Source organism: Molothrus aeneus, chromosome 27 (genome assembly GCF_037042795.1).
Source record: "Molothrus aeneus isolate 106 chromosome 27, BPBGC_Maene_1.0, whole genome shotgun sequence".
NCBI lineage: Eukaryota > Metazoa > Chordata > Aves > Passeriformes > Icteridae > Molothrus > Molothrus aeneus.
Window position 1 is genome coordinate 1,011,625 of NC_089672.1, and position 20,375 is coordinate 1,031,999.

General features: G+C 65.8%; 1 protein-coding gene across 4 annotated transcripts in view; it reads right to left on the minus strand.

Moving 5' to 3' along the window:
- The window catches only part of NFIC (nuclear factor I C), a 38,535-nt gene that overhangs the window by 7,483 nt on the left and 10,677 nt on the right, over positions 1 to 20,375 (minus strand). For all 4 annotated transcript variants that reach the window (XM_066566236.1, XM_066566238.1, XM_066566235.1 and 1 more), the window contains exons 2-6: positions 11,918 to 12,449; positions 1,898 to 1,969; positions 1,349 to 1,423; positions 1,089 to 1,212; positions 452 to 576 (exon numbers count right to left, since the gene is read on the minus strand). In XM_066566236.1, the coding sequence (XP_066422333.1) occupies positions 452 to 576; positions 1,089 to 1,212; positions 1,349 to 1,423; positions 1,898 to 1,969; positions 11,918 to 12,449 (928 nt within the window). The remainder of the gene's footprint in view (positions 1 to 451; positions 577 to 1,088; positions 1,213 to 1,348; positions 1,424 to 1,897; positions 1,970 to 11,917; positions 12,450 to 20,375) is intronic.

The following is a 20,375-nucleotide window of genomic DNA, read 5'->3' on the forward strand; positions in this document are numbered from 1 at the left end:
TGGGGCTGGGGGAGCCGACTTGGGGCTGGGAGAGGCTGGTGTGGGGCTGCCAGACCAGACATGGGGCTGGAGGCTGGGTTGGCCCTACAGAGAGAACCTATGTTGAAGTAGGGGTCCCTGTAGCAACACCACAGTCCCCACAGAGCCCTGCCCACAGTGGGGGGCCACAGACACGCCTGGGCACTCATGGAAAGCCTGTGCCTAAATCAGGAGGGCTTGACAGCAACCCCACAGACCCCATGGAAAAGCAGCAGGAATGTTCTGGGGGACTTGAGGGTGGCACTGCAGCCCCCATGGCCGATGTGTCCTGACCTTAAGGCCCATAGGGACACTGGGGCACAGACAGGGCCCAGATGGTCACACGGGGTTCTGGCAGTGGTTTGCAGAATGCTGGGAGCAGGATGGGGGCCCCAGGGCACTGGAAGGGCACTGGTAAGGAGGTGGCACCTACCCCCTTCCATGTCTTCTGTCCAGTTGCGGCTGCTGCTGGTGGGGGAGTTGGAGGAGGTGTAGTACTCGCCCCCAGGGCTGGTGTCAATGTCATCCTCCATGGACCCCGACTTGTGCCGTTTGCTCCTGGGGACAGGGAAGGGTCACAGAATCACGTAATGGTTTGGGTTGGAAAGAACCTTAAAGCCTATCCCATTCCACCTCTGCCATGAGCAGGAACAGCTCTCACCATCCCAGGCTGCTCCAAAGCCCCGTCCAGTCTGACCTGGGACACATCCAGGGATCCAGGGGCAGCCACAGCTGCTCTGGGCACCCTGTGCCAGGGCCTGCCCACCCTCCCAGGGAAGTGAATCCATCCAGCCCTGCCCTCTGGCAGTAGGAAGCCATTCCTCCTTGTCCTGGCACTCCATCCCTTGTCCAAGTTTCCTCTACAACTCTCTTGGAGCCCCTTTAAACACTGGAAAGGGCTCTGAGCTCTCCCTGGAGTTTTCTTTTCTCCAGGCTGAACACCCCCAGCTCTCCCAGCTTGTCATGGGTCAGTGCCAGCCCGAGGCAGGACCTGGCTGGCCCTTGCCTTCCCTACGGCCGTGCTGGGGCTGGCCCTGGCACCACCCTGGCACAGCCCCGGTGGCACCTACCCGCTGGAGGAGGTGCTGGGCAGTGTCCTCCTCATGCCGGTGCTGGAGGGGTTCAGGTCATAGGCCAGGTGGCCCTGCAGCTCCCCCAGGGAGAAGTTTGGCCCTGTGCCCGTCACCACTGGCGCTGCAGGGAGAGAGGGGGGGTCACTGAGGCTCGGTGGGGAGGGGAGCCCCAGCCCACTGTGGGCTGGGGGGGCTGTTGGGACACTGCTGTGCCCAGGCAGCCAAGGGTTGGGCTGTGGCATCACAGTCACACTCACTTCGGGACACCTGGATGAGCTCGGTGACACTGAACACCCCCGAGGTGACGAAGCTTTCCTGGAAGTCTGTTGAATCTGTGTGGGAGAGAGGAGAGTGTGCTGAGGGGGCAACAGGACCACCCCTCCCACCCTGCACTGCCTTGTGGCAATGTTTGAGGGCACCTCAAATCCCATCTGTCCCCCTCCTTAGCTTCCACTCCACTCCCTGCGCCAGCAAGAGACCACCTCAATTGGTTCTGTCTGCTGAAGATGCCCTGGACCTGCTCAGTGCCTCAGTTTCCCTGTGCCCGAGAGTGCTGGCACGGCTTGAGGCTTCACCCCCACCATGGGAACTCCATGGCAGCTGCGGTCCCCAAGGGCTGTGGCCTCTGTGGGACTCTGCTGGGTGTAGGACAAGGCTAAGGCTATGCCCAGCTCATTGCAGGGGCTAAGCAGTGGCTGGCAGCTTGACCATATGTCATAGGCCCCCCTGCCCCGCCATGGCAGGGACCCTGGGGACAGTCTGGGGTGTCCTTTGTCCTTTTCCCAGGCCCTGCCCTCTGCACTCACCCAGCGTGATGGGTTTGCTGTCCTCCTGGTCCGAGCCAATGCCTGTCCGGGGGCTGCTGCTCTGCTCTGCATCTGCAAGAGGCAAAGCCCAGGGTGAGCCCCCCGTGCCAGTGGCAGCCTCCACCCCGGTGTGAGCCAGGGTTGCCACCAGCTGACTGCCCTCCCGTTGCCCTGCTGGGGGAAACTGAGGCATGGGCTGCCCAGCAGCTCTCACCACACAGCAGGGCCACCACCAAGCTGGCATGTCCCCAGCCCCTGAGGAACAGTCACCAACCAGCCCCCCTTGCGCTCCCTGCCAGCGACAGGAGCAGGGACAGCCCCACATGCAGGGTCTGGGCAGTGCTCCCCACAGGAGGGGAACCCCAGGGCAGGGCTGGGTGATGGTCCCTGGCCCTGCTCCTGCCTCCTCTCCTCTCTCCAGCCACGGCCGTGACCCAGTGCTGCCCCACCAGGCAGTGTCACCGAAGCAGGGCACAACCTGTGGCACCTTGTTCTGCCTCTGCCCAGCTCCTGCAGGGCAGAAGGGCTTGGGAGAGCACCTACTCTGACCCCTGGAGCCCTGTCCAGCCCTGCTCCCTCTTGGCTAAAAATATCCTGGCTCAGACGCTGAGCTCAGCAGCCCTGGCACGGCATGGCACAGCCCAGACCCTGCAGTCAGAAGCATCCTTCGTCACCTGGCTGCTCCCAAAGCCCCTCCATAACTTTTGCCATGAATTTCTCCCCCATACTCCTTCTTCCCCCTGTTTCTCCATTCTCCTCCTCCCACCCCTTGGCCTCCGGCATTTCTCTCTGGCAGCCTTGGCAGATGTCAGGAAAGGGCTGAGACAATCCAAAAACACCAACAAAACCACGCAGCTGCAACTGCCAGCCCATGTGCCCGCCTCGGGATTTTTCCCTTTCTCCCTGCTTTTCTCCTCCTTTTTCTCCCCTCAAGTACCTTGCACTCACACGTGGCTCCCAGACTGGCTGGGCAAGTTATCCATGTGGTCCCCATGCCACCTTCCACCCTGACACCCCTGTGTGCTGCTCACCAGGCAGGTTATCCATGGGGGCAGTGGGACTGTGCCACCTCCCAGCCTGACACCCCGTTGTGCCCACACTCCCCGGTACTGCTCAAGGCTGATGCCAAATCAGCCATTTTGTCTCCCTGCCCAGCTGCTGCCATCCCCTCCAGCCATCCCGTGCCAGCCTGGCACCACGCTGGCAGCGCCATGGCATCCTGCCCTGATGCTGCTCACCGCCACCAGCCCCCCCCCGTGCCCGCACCCCAGGCTCCCTCCAGGCAGCCATTTTAGGGAGCAGAAACTCCCCCTGGAGACGGGCGCAGGGTTTTTTCCTTCCCTTCTCTCCATTTCTCTTTTTCTAGCCCTATTCCTGCATTTTGAAGCGGCTGCACGCTCAAGTATCGGGGTGTGGGTGGTGGGAGCGAACGGGGCACAAGCCAGCTGGGATAGGGGAGTGGCTGGGGACCCCCCCGCGCATCCATGGGCACCGCGTGGCCGGACACGGCCCCTCCTCGCCTCTAAAAACAACAAATCTGGCGGTGGCTCTGGAAGTGGTTAGCGTGGAGCCTGGCCAAGGCGCGGGACGGAGGCTGGCGGTCACAGCCTGAGGCCGGCCCAGCTCCCCACAGCCCCCAGCGTGGCCTCAGGGCTCCCGGGGACCCCAATGCCTCCCAGATGGCCCCACCTGCCTGGCCCTGGGTGCTCGGCCTCTGGGTGCCTCCCCAGGCCGTGCCCTCGCGTGGTGCCTCTGAGGTGCCCACACAGCCTTTGGCTCAGCCCAGGGACCCCCACCACTGGCCCTGAGGTGCCCTACATGGAGCTTTGCCCACACCAAACCACCCAGCCTGGTCCCTGTTCCCCCAGGGCACTCGGGAGGGCCATCACCGGCCCTGGGTGCCCCAGGTGGGCCCCATGGCCCTGTACCCCCACACCGTGCCACGGCACCGCCTTGACCCGGCACCGCCAGTGCCCCTCACCGACCCCTGCTGCTGAGGGACCCTGGGGAGCTGTCCCCAAACCGAGCACTCGGCTCCCCCCCGCAGGAGCCCGAGCAGCAGCCGGGACTTTCCCGAGGAGCTCGGAGCTCCGGCAGCAGGGCCGGCCCCTCGCTGCCCCCTCTGTCCGGGCTGATGGAGGCGGTGGGTGCGAGGCCGGGGCCGGGGCTCGGCGGGGCCGGGGCTCGGCACGGCCGGGGCTCGGCACCCCCGGCGCTCCCCGTGGCTGGGCGGGCGAGCTCGCCAGCAGATTTCTGGCTGCCTCCTCGGCGCGGGGCGGCCGGGCCAAGCGCTGCTCTCACCGCCATGTGACGGCCGCCTGCGCCGGCTGGCGCGCTAAAATGGCGAAGGGAGCCCCGGGCTCACGGGCCGCGCTCCCCACAAAGGGTGTTTGGGGGAGACTGCAAACCCAACAAGTGGCCCGACTGCACCAGAGAGGAGAAAGGAGCCTGTAAAGCTCCCCCATGCCCCCGCTGCTTCGTTGATCCTGCGCCCTCCACCCCCTCAGGAGGCCGGGATGGGGGATGGAGGTGGGGTAGTCCTGCTGCCAAACTGTGGGGAGCTCAGCGGGGAGGGGGTTCAGTGCCGGGGTCGTCTCCGGCGAGGCAGAGGAGAGTGCTCAGTGCCCAAACAGGTCGATCCAATCTCTTTTAAAAATAGCCAAGTGTGTGCCCGGGGGGGCGCGGGCTGCCTGGGCTCCGGGCCGCGCTGGCAGCCTGGCCCCGTGCCATCCATTGAATTGCGGATCCCGCACCCCGGCCCCGCTGGCTGGCACGGTGCCCCCGGGCCCCAAGCGACACCCGCCCGCGGTCTCAGCGCGTGGGAACGACCCCCGGGCAGCAGGGCCGGCCCTGGGGGGTGTCACTGCAGGTCGGGTGCCCCCCGGGGCTGGCGCAGCTGCGGGAGAGCCCTGGCTCGGTGCCCGAGCGCTGACGGTAACAGGGCACGGTGTTACCGGCAGCGGCGCGGGCGCAGGCGCAGAGGCTGGAGGATGCCGGGGGCTGGGGGAGCTGCTGGCGCCGGTGTGTGCAGTCCCAGCCCCTCATCGAGGGCAGCAGCCTTCCCCCTTTTCCCCAGCTCTGCCAGCCGAGGGCAGGGAATGGGAGAGAGTTCAGCATTGCTGCCTGCAGGCTTCTGCCCCGTGCCTCAGTTTCCCTTGGGCTGGCTGGAGGGAAACTGCCCCCCTGCCTCATGTTCCGTGGCACAGAGCCCCAGCACCTCCTCGGGTGTCACTGCATTCCTCCTGCTGCCCACGGCGACAGCATGGAGCAGTAGGGCCTGGAGTGAACAGCCTAGTCATAGTGGAAGACCCCTGGAGACCGGAGGGAGCCAATGTGCGGTGGGGCAGATCCCACTGCAAGGGCTGGGGCGAGTGAGGCTGCGGAAGGGTGTGATTTTGGGGCCCTGCCCTGTCAGACCCCCAGAACTCCTCATCCCAGTCTCGCAGTGACCCCAGGTCCGAGCGGCACCGCCTGTTCCGCTGCCCGTCCCACTGTCCATCTATTCGTCTGCCGCCGCCAGGCTGGGGTGGCCCTTACATAAACCCGGAACAGTCCTGCTTGTGTAACCTCCTTTATATAATACCCTGAACCGCCGCGTGTGCCGGGTAAATCCTGGCTGAGCCGGGCCGGCCGGCGCGCCGGGGCGCGGGAACCCCCCCCTCCCGCTCCTCGCCGCGCTCCCCGCCATGCCCGGAGCGCTGCGGGGCCGCGGGGTGAGGCGGCTCCGCTGGGCCTTGGCCACCAGCGCTGCGGGGGCGGCAGCTCCTCCTCCCCCTGCCGAGCGGAGCCCCGGGGAGGTCCTGGCCGGAGGCATCCCCCGAGGTGGCGGGGCGGTGGCGGGGGGGACGGACGCGCCCCGCTGCCACGTACGCCGGCCGCGGCCAGCTGGCCCGGGCGGGAGCCTGGGAGGCGCGAGCACGTTGGCCGGCGGCTGCGAGCGAGCGGCGCTGGGAGAGAGCGGGTTTGTCCTCGGCCGACCCCGGCCGGCACGGGGAGATGGCAGCGGCCGGGGGGAACCCCCCCAGGAGGGCGGCGCGGCCTCCCCCTCGCTCAGCCCTGCCAGGCCTGGGCTCCATCCAGGGCTGCCGGCGTCCGCGGAGGCGAGCGGGGACAGATGGCAGCGGGGAAAGGCATGGGGAGAGCGGGACAGACAAAGAGAAGGCTGAGCCCCCCCTTTCCTGGGACTCTTCCCTGCGGGGTGCTGGCATCCAGCCCCCGCGCCCTGGGCTGGGGGTACCTGGGGGCGCAGCTGCAGGGAGGGGGTGGGACAGAGGACAGACGGATGGGAGAGGGAGAGGAGAGAAAGGTAGGGAGGGAGGGAGAAAGGAAGGAAGAAATTAAGGTGGAGAGAAAGGGAAAGGAAAAGGGACAGGGACAGGGAAATATGCTGCCACTATCTTGCTGCCCCAGCAATTCCAGCCCCGTGGCAGAGCCCCACAGCACAGCCAGCGTCCCCCCCGAGTCCGATGTGCCCCCAACATGGCCCCTCCGATGCTCCCCCAAAAGCAGCCCCTGCATCACCATCACGCAGGGCTGAGGCAGCAGTTTTCAAGTCCTTCCCCAGGACTGGCCAAGACCCCGGTGCAGAGGCCAGTGTGACAGGGGACCGTCCCCGTGCCCCAACTGGCAGTGCCAACCGTGATCGGGGGTCTAGGAGCACACAGGGGGCTTGCTGGCGTCTGTTCCCCCCCTCCCGCGGTCACGAGCGGGAGGGAGCACCATGGGCATCTGCCGCCCCAGCTGTCCTTTGCCAGCGCAGCACGAAGCCGGGCACCCGGCCAGGATGGCAACTGCGGCCCCGGGGAGGGCACGGCGCTTGCCAGCGCGGGGGGACGGCGGGTGGCGAGGGCGGGGGACGGCAGGTGCTCGTGAGAGGAGCTCGCTCATCTTTTATTCATCGGGTGCCTAACGGTGCGCGGAACCGCTCTGGCCCCTTGTCCCCTCGGGCGGCACAGGACATGGCACCCCGTGCCAGGTGCCCGGCAGGCACCGCTCACGCTGCCGGGGCCGGCGGGCCGAGCACGGCCCCGCTCGCTTCGGCAGTGACGCGAGGCCGGGGCTGGCAGCGGGCACTGCGGGGAAGCCGTCCGGCTCCGGCACGCCGCCGGCTCGGCGCACTGCGGGAGAGCCGGGGAAGCCCTGACCTCCCCAAGGTCGCCGGCACATCGATCCGGAGAGCTCGAGCACATGGAAACCGCCCCGGCCGTGCCAGCGCCAGGCTCGCAGCGGGGCCGGGCTCGGGAGCAGCGGCACCCCCGGGCAGTGACGCTGCAGAAGACGGGGGTGGCGGGGGGGGTGGAAGCCTGGGGAGCCCCCTCCCATCCCGCTGCTGCAGCACACAGCCGTGGGGGCAGGAACCCAGCCCCTGCGGATTCTCTGCTGTCTCGTACCCTCGTGCCCTTTCCCGGGGGGGGTCTCCTCCTGGACTTGCTGGGCTCTGCCTACCCCGTTCCCCTCAACCCCGGCCTCCCTGGCTGTTTGGCTGGGAGTAGAGATACCGGGAACAGGGGGAGGGTTTGCTCGCGTTCATCTGTGTGCTGGGGGGGGGGTTCTCCAGCCAGCCTGCCCGCCGGTGCCCAGCTCTGCGAATGACAGATCCCAAATATTGTGAACCCCATCAATCTTCTCATGACCCTGGCGATAAATATTTGCGCGGGGGCTGGCGGAGCGGCGGTGCCCGGGGAAACGCCTGCCCCTCCATCTGGAGGGGCTGAGCAGACGCTTGGCACGGCCGGCCTGGCACGGCCGCAGCGCGCCTGGGACGAGAGCCCTGGCACGGGCTCCCCGGCAGATTGGTGCCATCTGCCTCGCGCCGCACCCAGCGGTGAGGCTGGTGGGGGGAGATAAGGGGCTGCCAGGCGGTGGGAGACGCAGATGCTGGCACAGCGCGGGGGTCCCTGCCTCCCCCCAGGTGCTGTCCTCTGGCGGCGGCACGGCCGGGGCTGCCAGGAGCTCGATGCCACCCTGGGGCCCACGGCCTGTTTGCCCTGGGCACCCATCTGCTCCCACCCCGCTCGGCCTGGGGGCTCAGCCGAGGGGCACTGCCGGGAAAAGCTCACTGCAGGGCAGAGCCTGAACCCCCTACCCCCTGAGCATGACGGCTGGTGAGGGGGGTGCAGAGAACCTCAGAGGGTGTGAGGGGCCAGCACAGCCCCTGCTCTGCCTCTCCCCGGCTCTGGGAGCCTGGGTGGGGTCCAAGGATGGGGGCTACCAGCATGGGGATACAAGGATGAATAGATGGGGCTGCAGGGATGGAGGCACCGTGGTGAGGGCGCAGCAAGGGAGCCCATGGAGGTGGGGAGCACTGGTGGGAGGTGCAGGGAGGGGGGCACTCTCCCGTCCCCCCCCCCCCCCCCAGCCTGGCTGCTGCCGACAGGAGCTGCTGGGAGGAATCTCTCCGTAATGCTCCGAAGGTCCTGGCACCATCGGCTGGGGAGATTGATTACCATTTTACTGCAATGCTTTTGACTTTCACCAGCGACCTCCGAGCTCCCCCAGCCCCCCCGCCCCCCCCGCCGCCACCCAGCTCTGGGCTGCAGCGCCGTCCCCTCCCCCACTGCGGTGTGCACAGCCCAGCCCTCACCCAGCCCCGCACTCATCCCGCACCCATCCTGCATCCAGCCCTGCTCCCATGCTGCATCCAGCCCTGCTCCCATCCCGCATCCAGGATGGATCCAGCCCTGCTCCCATCCCGCATCCAGGATGGATCCAGCCCTGCTCCCATCCCGCATCCAGCCCTGCTCCCATCCTGCCCCAAAGGTGCCGGAGGTGCTGCTCGCAGGGCTGGGTGCAGGATGGGAGCAGGGCCGGTGCTGCTCTGGGACGACCCAGCCGCCCGGCACTCCCTGCACCCCACGGCCACCCCCGGGGCCAGCAGGGCTGGGACGGGACCTCCCCGCAGCCTGGCACAGGTCCTGCCTCAGTTTGCCCACCCGGGGGCACGGAAAGCCGAGCACAGGGGGAAGAGCCGAGGGGCAGAGCTCGCCTTTGACATGGGCTCGGGGGGGCCGTCCGGGCGCTCAGCCCCTGCCAAGGCTGCCCCAGACCGCGGGTGGGGAGCGCAGGGCCGGGGGCTTCTCCATCCCCCCCTCCCCGGCGTTGCCAGAGCAGCGGCTGGGAAATTGTGCTGACACCGGCAAAACCGGGCGGCGGGGGCGGGGGAGCGCGGGCGAACGTGCTCGGGCTGATAACGGAGCTGCGGGGGCTGCGGGGAGCCCGGAGCGCCCGGCCGGGGGGGCTCTGTGCGGGACAGACCCTCCCAGCCCCTGCCTGTGAGGCTGGGGATGCTGCGGGCGGCGCGGGGGAGCGGGCAGGCAGGAGAGGGCAGGAGCGGGCAGGCAGAGGGAGCGGGGAGGAGGGAGGAGGCAGAATCAGGCAGGAGGGGGCAGGAAGGAGGGAAGATGCAGAATCAGGCAGGAGGGGGCAGGTAAGAACGGGCAGTGTGCCGGGCAGGAGCAGGTAGGAGGGAGCAGGAGGGCAGCATGTCAGGCAGGGAGAAGCTCCCTGAGCCCACCAGGCTGTGGTACAGTAATCCCCAGCACCCCTCGAGGGCTGTCAGCAGCCTGGCCATGTCATGCAGGGTCCCATAGATGTGGTGGCTTCTTCCCTGCCTCAGTTTCCCCACCAAGGTGGGAGGCCAGAGACCCCTCCCATCAGCCACAGCCTGACAGAACATGCCCACCGTGGGCAGGGACCAGGCCATGCCGAGCACCCAGCACCCTGCAGCACCCCAGGGGTCCCACGCTATTGCTCCTGGCCCATGCTGGTCCCCCTTAACCAGGGCCAGAGCGACCTTAACAGTGAAAGTGAGAGGCTGCCAGGCCTTATCAGGGAGTATTTACAGCCGCTGTGTTCCCAATTAGACAGTCAGGTGACTGCGGCTGCTGGGGACCCAGACACCGGGGTCAAGGTCGCCGGTGGAGGGGCGGGGGGTGGGAGAGGGGCAGCCACCTCCTGGGAACAGCAGCTGGACACGGCATGGCCAGAGAGGCACACCAGGTGGCAGTGGGGACCCCGTTGCAGAGGCTGTGGGGGTTCTGGTCCCTGCCTTCAGCTTGGCCACTGTAGGGCTCCCAGTCCAGCATCAGGGTGCTCCCAGTTCAGCCTAGTCCAGGGTACTCCAGCCCAGTGTGATGCTGCACCTCCAGCTGAGCCAGCACAGGGTGCCCCCAGTCCAGCCCAGTGCGCAGCAGCCCCATCCCAGTGAGTACAGGGTGCCCCCAATTACAGCGTGCAGCAGCCCAGCCCAGCCCAGCACGGCCACGTCTCAGCCCAGCACAGCACACCCCACTCCCTGTCTGGGTGCACAGGACACCCCCAGCCCCCAGGCTGCACCCTGGGCCCCCATTCCCAGCAGAGCACCCACCCTTCCCAGTGCCCCGTTGGGTCCCTTGGTGCCACGGAGCGGGCGAGTCACGTGCATGGGCACGGGTCCTGGCAGCACACGTGCTCACACGCTGGGGGCATGGCTGGGCGGGCGGGTCCCGGCTGCACACGTGTGTGCAACCACGGATGTGCCCCACGCCAGCCCAGGGTCCCACCTGGGGCAGGGTCTGGCCCTGGCTATTCCCGCCTGGAGGCTGTGCCCCATTTTTCCCCAAAGCCACGAGGGCCTGGCAGTCCTGCCAAACCCCTTCCCTGGGTAGTGGGGGAAGGTCACATGCCTGCCCTGCCTCAGTTTCCCCAGTGACACCCAGCATATCCTACGGATGGCTGGGCAGAGCGTGTGCCCACCATGATTCACAACACTGGCACCTGATTCGCTGGCACTGCCAGCACCACAGTGGCCTCTGTGGTGTCACTGTCTGTCCCTGGGCTGTGGCCAGTACCAGGCAAAGAGCCACAGCCCCATGTTCCCCCTACCGTGGTGCTGATGAGGCTGGGCTCACAGGGCTGGGGGACATCACCTCGTGCTGTAGGCATGGGCAGGAGCTGCTGCCAGGAAGGGACCAATATCCTGCCACCCCCACACACCTGGGTAGCCTGGCCTGGCCAGCGGTGGCCACAAGACCCTTGATCACCCCTAAGGCTGCAAGTCACAGACCCCCCTGTATGTGAACCAACCCTGTGCAATAGCCCAGCCCAGCCCTCAGCTGGGATCACACAGCAGGTCCCCTGGCTCTTCACACAGCTGGGGGTGCTGGCGGATGGCAGAGTGAGTGGGGCACCCCAGCTGCTGGCAGGGTGTCTGTGCCAGCATGTCACCAGCTGGGGACAACAAACCTGCTCAGGTAAAATCCCTGCTTCTGAGCTTCCCCCTCCCAGCATGTGGGGAGGTGACGTGAGCTGGTGGAGAGGACAATGGCTCAGGGACCCAAACTGAGAGAAAGAGCTGCTGCCTGTGCTGCACTCTGTGACTCAGTTTCCCCCTTTGAGAGCAGCTTTGACCCTCCTTGCTGCAATGAAAGCAGCCAATTCTCCCAGCAAGTCCATGGCACTCCCAGGCAGTTGAAGGGCCAGGACCAGTATCCACAGCAGGAGCTGCCCCTACCAACGTTATTGCTGTGCCCTCCCCAGCCAGCCTCACTGCCATGTCCCTTGAGAACAAGGCATCGAGGGGTTGGCACCATAGTCCATGGCAAATGGGCACTGCTGGACCTCTTCCAGCTCCAGCCCTTGGGGATGCACCAGGAACAGGCTGCCCCTTCCCTGCCCAGGCTGCCCATCCACTCCTCTCAGCTAGGCACAGGATGTGGGGTTAGCTCTGGGTTTAACCCCCAAAACTCCATGCTGGGAATGCCCAGAGGCAGCAGCATCCTCGGGGACCTTTGTGTGCTGCTCCTGGGCAGCTGGGATCAGCCCTGGCTGGGGAAGAGGGGCCAGGGTGGGGGGCACCCACCCGAGAAGCAGTTTGGAGAGGGAAGCACTGCAAGGTCTGCAATGGGAAAGGTGTTTGGGAGCAGTGTCCCCAGCTGGAGACGGGGATGGGACAGATGGGGAGGGACAGCTAAAGCAAACCCCCCGGAGGTGGCCATGGCAGAGCACAGCCAGGCTCTGCCCTGCAGGCACACGAGCACCCACCTCTCTCACGGACGAAGTAGGCCAGGTAGAGGTCGAGCTCCTTGACAGAGACGCTGATGTGGTGGGGCTGGACGCAGAGGATGGGGTTGGTGCACTGGCCCGACTTGACCAGGCGCTCGCCGTCGGTGCTCTCCAGCGGGATCCCTTTGAAGAGGATGACCATGACCAGGTCCAGCCGCCACACCTTGTCCGCCTGCCGCAGGCAGTCGATGCGGCGCATCTTGCCCTTCTGGTCGGGGTTGGAGAGGACGCAGCACGAGGGCTTCTTGCCTGTGATGGAGAGCACGAAGTCCTCGCGGCACTCGGGCCGGATGTCCTTGCGCAGCTTGGCCAGGAGGCGCGAGGCCCATTTCTGCTTCACCTCCGGCTTCTCGCTCAGCAGCTCGTCCTTCACCGCCCTCTCCTCATCCTTCGTCATCCTCTTCTCATGCTTCTTGAAGTACTTGCGCTTGCGGGCCTGCAGGTTGAACCAGGTGTAGGCAAAGGCCCTGACGTGGGGGAGCAGCGCCTCGATGAAGGGGTGGAACTCATCCTGTGGGAGCAGAGGGACAGGGGGTCACTCCTGGCTGAGTCCCTCCAAGCTCCCTCCCGAGGTGGCTGTGGAGCCCTGGGGACCTGCCAGGCTCATTCCCACTGGGCTGCATTCCAGTGCAACCAGAAGAAAAAGCTGTGGCAGAGGCACACATGCCCACCAGGGTCAGGGATCCTCTCACCACTCAGTGAGGTTTTCCCCATTCCAGCAGACCTCCATAAATCCCACCGGCTGCAATTTTCCCGAGCCAACAACCTGCAGGGATTGGCTGGGCAATACAGGAGCCAGTGCCACAAAGAGACAGGCTCCTGCACAAGGCTGGCCACCTCAGCAGCACCCAGACCCTCTCCCCTTTGCAGGATCTGCTCCCACCAGGTGCAGAAATCCCACCTGAAATCCCAGCTGACACTGTGCCCACCGGAGCCGCTGTGCGGGCGTCAGGCGCTGCCAGACCACAACACCCCAGTGCCGGGTCCCCCATGCCTGCAGCATGCCGGGTGCTCCCACTCGAGCTCTGGGTGCCTTGGACCTCTCCACTCCCTCTGGACCAGTGAGAAACTCCCCCAGTTTGCCCCAGTTGCAGCCAGCCCGGCGGCTGGCGCCTGGCCCGGCACACAAGACGTGCTCTGACTGCCTTTTTCCATTTGGTGAGCGCTGCTGGATGAGTCCAGCCCCAAAAAGAAAACAAGGAAAATGCATCCCCATCCCTGGCCCCTCCTTCCCGCATCCCATTTTTTTTTCCAATTTGGAAAATCAGTGCTTCCTGGCTGGGGGCCCACAACCCCACCATGGGATGGAAAGGTGTTGGGAGCCTTCCTGGTGAGGAGCAGCACAGCTTGGAAAGCAGCAGGCAGAGGGTTGAACATCCCTGTGTGTAGCCAGGGCAGCACCAAGCTGGTCCCCAAGGGCAGGATTTGGCCCTTGGGGTCCCTCATGACTGTGGGGAGGAGGAGAAGAAGGAAGGGGCTCAGCTGGATTCCTGCCAGGGCTGAGAGGGGGGTGGCTGGGGACAACTGCCACTGCCATGCCACAGGGACATGCCTGGGGAGGGTGCCAAGGGCAAGTGCTGCTCTGAGGTGAGGAGGTGGCCACGGGCAGGAGCTGGGAAAAGACAGAGCTGTGGCTGTGGGATGGGGTGAGCACTCCAGATCTAGCCCCACTCATCCCAGAGCAGCGATGCCATTCCCTGGCTTAAGCAGCTGTGTCCCAGAGTGACCCTGCCTGGAGGGAACAATGTCCCCTGAAACAGGCTCCCAGCAAGGATTGGCCCCATACAGACCCTGCTACTCCCATTTGTTCTCAAGTCCAGCACAGATCCCATTAACCCTAAATCTGCTCTCCCAGCACAAACCCTGACAACAGCAAGCGTGGGTGTCCCCTGAACCAGTGACCCCTGCACAGACCCTGCTGTGACCTGGCACAGACATCCCAGTGCAGACCCCATTGTCCCTGAACCCAGCACAGACACCAGTAACTGCCAGCCCCAACCCCCAGCGCAACCCCACTAACCCCCAAAAGTCCCTGCACACACAGATCCTTCCTCATGGGACAGACCCTGCCACCTCTGGGCCTGCCCCTCTCTGGACAAAGAGCTGTAGGCCCACAGGTGTCCCTGCCATGCCCAACAAGGGACAGGGGACTGTCCCCTCACTGGGGAGCCCATTGTGCCCACAGGGACCCAAATCTGCAGGCAAACCCATCCTAAACCTGGGGACCCCTGCCCAGGGGACTCATCCTGCCAGAGGAACCCTCTTTGCCTGGAGGACCCGACTCTGCCTGGGGAACCTGTCCCCACCGGCTGCTCCCGGGGCCACCACAGGATCTGGTTCCCTCTTCCCTCCCCAGAAGCAGCCGCTAATTCAGTGCAGCTGGGCAAGGGCTGGGCATGTGTCTTAAATCAGGGAAGAAGGTCAAAGAAAAGTAAGACAGGAGCCGAAAAAAGCAGCAGTGAGTTCCAAAAACAATACTTGGCCGGGGCGGTGGGCGGCTGATCTTCCTTGGTGGCCGGTTATTCAGACGAGCCCGACAAATTGCTGCCATCCCCTGGCCCCGCCACCCTCCCCAGGCAGCCGGCGGCAGGGCTGGCCGCAGGGCCGGGGGGACACCGCGCCATTGTCCCCATCCCTGCTCTCCCACTTGGGGAGCGCCACCCCGGCACCTCTGCAGGGAAGCGCGGCCGGAACCAGGTTATCCGGGCTGGGCTGGGTGAGGCAGCACCCTCGGGTGCTGTGGGGGCCGGGGGCTGCTCTGCCTCGGCACGGCAGCAGCAAACCCCAGGTTCTGTGCCCCCCCTCACCGTGCCGAGAATTTACAGTTCTCGCTTGGACCCACAACTAAGACCCTCCAAAAACCCTTCTGCGTGCAGAAGCCCCCGCAGCCCTCGGTGCCCCCGAAGCCGTGGCAGCCCCCCCGCCCTGGCCGGGATTAGGGCAGGCCGGGAGCTGCACCCAAAGCCAATCAGCCCCTCGCCAACTTTCCCTCCCGCCCGGCTTAACCCGCGCCGCGATGCCGCCGTTAAGCGGCTTTAGCAGGGCAGGCGAGGGCGGCTGGGGGGCATCAGGACACGCACAGGGAGACGAACGGCGGCTGCGGGGACACGCTAAAGGACGGGGGGACCGTCCCCACCGTGCGGGCAGCGAGCCCTGCAGCCGGGCACACCGTCCCGGCTGGCACCGGCCCGCTTCACACCGGATCCACTGGGGAAGGCAGAGGCAGGGATGCGCTGTCTGTCTGTCCGTCCCAGTCCCAGATTCCCACCGGGTTCCCCCAGCCCAGTAGCCCGAGCGCCGGCAAAAGACTGGTTAAGTGTTTCTCCTGCTGTTTTTCCTTTGCGGGGCTGGGAAGCAGAGACGTGCTGCAATACCCCAGACGAGGCTGCTCCCGGGGCATTTCCGGATGGGAATCTGGCAGCAGAGCCTGCGCTTGGGCCTCATCCAACCCAGGCTTGTAAAGCCCTGCAACCCAGGCAGGAGCACGCCTGCGCCGGGCGCTGCCGGCCCCGCTCCGGGCCCCCCTGCACCCCCTTTCCAGGGGCTGCAGGAGCGCTGGCTTCTCATACCCGGTGCTGTGAGGGGAAACTGAGGCACGGGTCAAGTCCGGCTCTGTCTTGCGGTGGAGCGGGGAGAGGAAGGAGGGATACTCTGTGTGGAGCTGGGCATGCCATGGAGGATTAACTCCTCCGCAGCCCAGGGTTTGGCAGCGCCAGGGATTGGGAAGGGGCACAGCCGAGGCGCTGCCTCTCCCCGTGCTTCTGCCGCCGGCTCGGCAGCACCGGGGGACACTCCGGGGACAGGGGGGATGCTCCGTGCCACGCAGGGACACGGCTGCTGGCACGGGCACCGCGGCATGGGCTGGCCACCCTCCGAGCATCCTCCGCTCCAGCGCCTTGTCCAAACAGGTCGGGCTCAGTGAAACAGCCTGAATTTTCCAATGAAAAAAAAAAAAAAACAACACGTTTCCTCAGGAAATTCCCGAGCAGTTTTCACGGGGGAGGCGCTGGGGTGAGGGGCGGAGGAGGAGGAGCGGGACGGGAGGGGTCAGACACCTCGGCAGTTGGTTTTGCTCTCCCACCAGCACGGCCTCAGCTGCGGGGAGGAGCGGGATGCTCCATCCGCACCGCGGGCAGGGAGAGACGCGGGACAGCCTCGCTGCGTGGCGGCCCTGCAGGGACCACACAGGGTTCTCTCCATGCAAGGATGCTCAGCCGCCCCTCCAGCAGCCGCACGCCTCCGAACCGCTGCCGGCTCCCACGGCCGCCGCTCCTGCCAGGTCCCCGCGGCCCTGCGAGCCCGGGCAGGGGCTGGCAAGTCGGGCCCCCATGGGAAGCCTTGGCGTGGTGGCAGGGGGGGATGCGACTACAGAGGTTCCGGTAATCCTGAAAATCCCGGTACCTTAAAAGGGCACAGCGGGGACTTGCTTTCTCCTCACCAGAGCCCACAGATGCCCTTAGCACGGACCGGAGCCTCCGGTAGCCGCTTATAACTGTTCGCCGAAGCGGCCCTGGGTAATGAGTTAACCTGGTAATGAGACCTGTTGCCGAGACAGATGCAAATGATTGGGAAGTGCTCATTAGAGGGGATGGAAGGAGGCACTTAGGCCCTGAAAGGCACCCAGCCCTTCCCGGGGCCGCCCTGCACCCTATTAGAGCCCATTTTGCAATAATTGCTCCAGAGGAGGAAATCTATTTGGATTCATCATAAAGTATTTATTAACAAGAGCTTATTCATAATTTTTGCTGCTCGCCGGTGTGGCGCGGCCGGGCGTCCCGGCCTGCTCTGAATCGGAACGCGTTTCCCCGGCCCGGGAGAGAGAGAGAGAGCGGCAGCGCTGGGGCGGGGCAGTGAGGGGGCACGGGGGCACCTGGGGCACCAGCACGACACAGCTGCCCGTGGGGCAGAACACTCTGTTACAGCCACGTTCTCCCCTCGCTCCTGTCTGACCCAGCCCCTCACTTGCAAAACCCCTCCTGCAGCCCACGCCGGGGCACAGAGCCTCGGTGCCCAGGGCACCTGGCTGGCACCACCGGCACAGGTGGAGGTGAAGGCAGGACACTGTGCAGCCTCCTCGCAGTTTCTCTCTCCGGATCCTGCGGTTTATTTCCCCCCAGAGCCAAGAGCATCCCCCAGCCAACACCCACACACGGCTGGGGGCTGTGGGTGGGCTGGACTGTTCCCACTACGGGTTCTGGTGGAAGGGTGAGCACAACTGGGGCAGAGAGGGGCTCCCAGCCCTCATTTGCTGCCGCGATGCTCAGCCCCGCTCAGGATCAGCCCAGCAGCGGGGGGTGGGCTCGTACAGCCCCTGGTGCTCCGCACTCACCCCAGGAGCACGGTGACCACGCACCCCTCACTGAGCCGCCCCGGGGTCCCCACACCTGGCGCTGCCCAAAACCGCCCGCCTGGCCTGTGAGCCCCCCGGAGCAGTCGGGTCCCGCCGCCCCCGGGCCGGGCCGGTGCCCACCTGCCCGCGCCTACGTGCCGGGGCGGGAGCGGTGCCGGCGCTCGCCCTCGCAGGTGCTGCGGCTGCGAGCGGGGGCGCGGGGAGCGCGCCGAGGCCGCGGGTCACAGGAGGCCGCGGCGGCACAGAACCTGCCAGTTGCTTTGGAAAACATCAGGAAGAAAAGCAGCTCTCTTGGCAGCCCCGGGCTCCGGTGCCAGCGCTGCCTGGGCCCCCGCCAGCCAGCACAGCCCGCCCCGCAGACGGCAGCCGGGGGTGGCCCAGGTGGGATGGAGCCGGAGGGGGCTCACGGTACGTGCCCCGACACCGTGCCCAGCACCGCCTCTGGTCTGCCTGCGTGCACCCCCACCCCAGCAACAACTGGCACTGCCGGTCCCCGGGTTTCCTGAATGCGCCCCAAACTGGGGAGCAGCGTGCCCAGCATGCAGGGAGGGGTACGGATGCCCCAGGGATGTACCCGGTGGCAACACGGCTAGCACTGGGTGGTGGAGGGGCCAGGAGGGTTCTGCTGAGGGAGACTCGATAGTGTGAGAGCCCAAAGCCACTCGCTGCCTTCCTGGAGACTCACTTGGACTTCCCAGGTGCCTCAGTTTCCCCAGGTGCCGTCTCTGAGCGTCCCCTTTGGCGTTTGGGAGCCGACGGCTCAGCCACTTTCCCAGGGTGACCCCACCTGCCCCCAGGGTGAGGCGCTGCCTTTCCAAAAATAAGGAAACTGAGGCATGTCACCTGCCAGGCCAGCCCACAGAAGAGGCAGGATGCGACGGTGACTGCTGAGCCCTGGGAGAAGTCTGGAAGCAGCACTGGGGGACCCAGCCCATGGCCACGGAGATGTCCCCTCGTCCTGGGAAGAATCTCGTGCTAGCAGCACCAGAGCCACGTGGCTTCCCAGCCGAAACCCCCCCGGGGCTCCAAGGAAGGGAAATATTTTATGGAACTGGAAAAAAAAAAGAGCTTTGCCAACGGGTCCTGGTGCTGCTGGCTCCTCCGCCCTGCCCTGCATCAGCGTGGGGCCCTGGGGGTGCCCTGTCCCCCCATCCCTGCTCCTGGCACACAGTGGGGGCTGCAGTGTCCGAGACCCAGCGCTTTGCCCATCCCAGACCCCAGGGTCAGCCTGGGAGCTGCCAGGATGTGACCCGGGAGTGGAATTTGTTCCCAGGAGCACAGAGGGAAACTGAGGCAGGAGATGTGTTGGGGCTGGCAGCACTCTGTTCACTCTGGGGAGGGGTCACCACCAGAAAGGGTCCCTCCAGCCCCCCCATGCTGGGCCCAGGGCTCTGAGCCCGGCTTTAGCCCCTGACGCAGGAGGTTTTATTTCCCTCCCACCATATTTTTAGCCCTGCCTGCTTTGTCCTGGCCTTTCCGAGGGGGATTAATCGTGCACCGTTAAAGGTGTGGGGGTGCAGAGAGGTGTCCCCAGCTCCCTCCTGGGGGTGCTGCTGGGGAGGTTGGTGCTGGGGGTATCTCTGCACCCCATGATGGGCAGTGCTGTGATGGGTTTGTGGGGCTCACTCTGCTGCAAATCCAATCCCTGGAGCAAGTCCGTGGTTAAAAATAGCCCTGGCCTTTTGCCGCGGCATCGGTGACCTCGCAGGAGGATCGGCCACGCCGGCACCCTGGAGGTGAAGAGTTCATGGCCCCCCCACCGCCCCAGCGCCTTTGCTGTGCCATGGATGTGCCAAAGGCTCAGCCCCTCCTCCAGCATCTCATCGGCTCCCTGGGTGCTCGGGACAACCTGCCAGGACCCTCCACAGAGAGAGGAGAAACTGAGGCACGAGGTGGTGCCTGGAGATTAAAGGGGCCGGCGTGTCCCCAGAGGGTCAGCTCCGAGCCTGGCCAGACCCTGCACACCGAGCACTGAAGGACGGGACTGGTTCAAGGGGTGGAAGGGGAATGTTCATCTGCTTTCGGCAGCTCAGCAGAGCCTTCCTGGGCAGATTCAAAGGCTGAGCCCGGCTGGGTCCTATTTCGGGAGGGTTTTGGACGCCTCCCAAGTGACAGAAGTGGGTGGGGGCTGACCTGCACAAAGGGACTCTGTTCGGGACTGGGCTCGGCGGTGCCCGGTGCGGGGGCCGGTGGCTGTGGCCGGTCCCCTTGGCCCCCCCGTGATGGGCCAGCAGCCCGGGCTGGGCAGGGGCGAGTGCCCTCCTCCCGTGCCGGGTGCCGGTGCCCACCTGGATGTAAACTGAGGCGCGGGGCGGGACTGCCCTTGCTCGCGGGTGCTGCTGTAACCGCTGAGTGACACTGCCATACCGCGGAGACGGCCGTGCCAACCTGCCTCGTGACGTGGGCTCCAACAGCCACCCGCCCTGGGCTACTTGCCCAGGCTGGCCCCGAGCCATCCTCTAGGGGAGTCCAAGGTCCTGCCGTGGGGTCGGCGCTTTGGGAGCCAATCCCCCTGTCACAACTCCACGAGGGAACAGGAAAAAACCCCGGACAGGCCGGATCCCAGCGGCTCCGTGCCACCACAGGGCACACTGGGGTACCAGCACCACTGGCCCTGGGACTGGGAGCCCTCCTGCATCACCTCACCTGCCCCCGCTGGCCACCTCGGGGCCTGGGGGCTCCAGAGAGCTCCAGGGCCGCGGTGCCAGCACCGAGCCGAGCACATTGTCACCGTGCCTGCCAGCAGGGCTGTGAGCGCCCCCGGGCACCGGCAGCAGAGAGCTGGGATGGGGCCTGAGTCCTCACCAAGGTCATGCTGGGCAAGCTCCCGTCCCTGTCCCCACATGGGACACAGCAGTTGTGGCTCGGCCCCGGCTGCCGCTGGTGACTCCTCTCTCCAACCAATTCCCCACCGCAAGGCGAGGAAGCTGCTGAGCGCGTCCCGGTTCCCTCCGGCGGTACCTCAGGATGCGATGCAGTCATCGTTAATGCATCTGGACTCATTTATGGGGATGAGAAAATGTTTCCAGGTTTCCCACAAAGTCCCATTAAGATCCCAGTCCCACTCTATTTTTAGTACCCTCATCA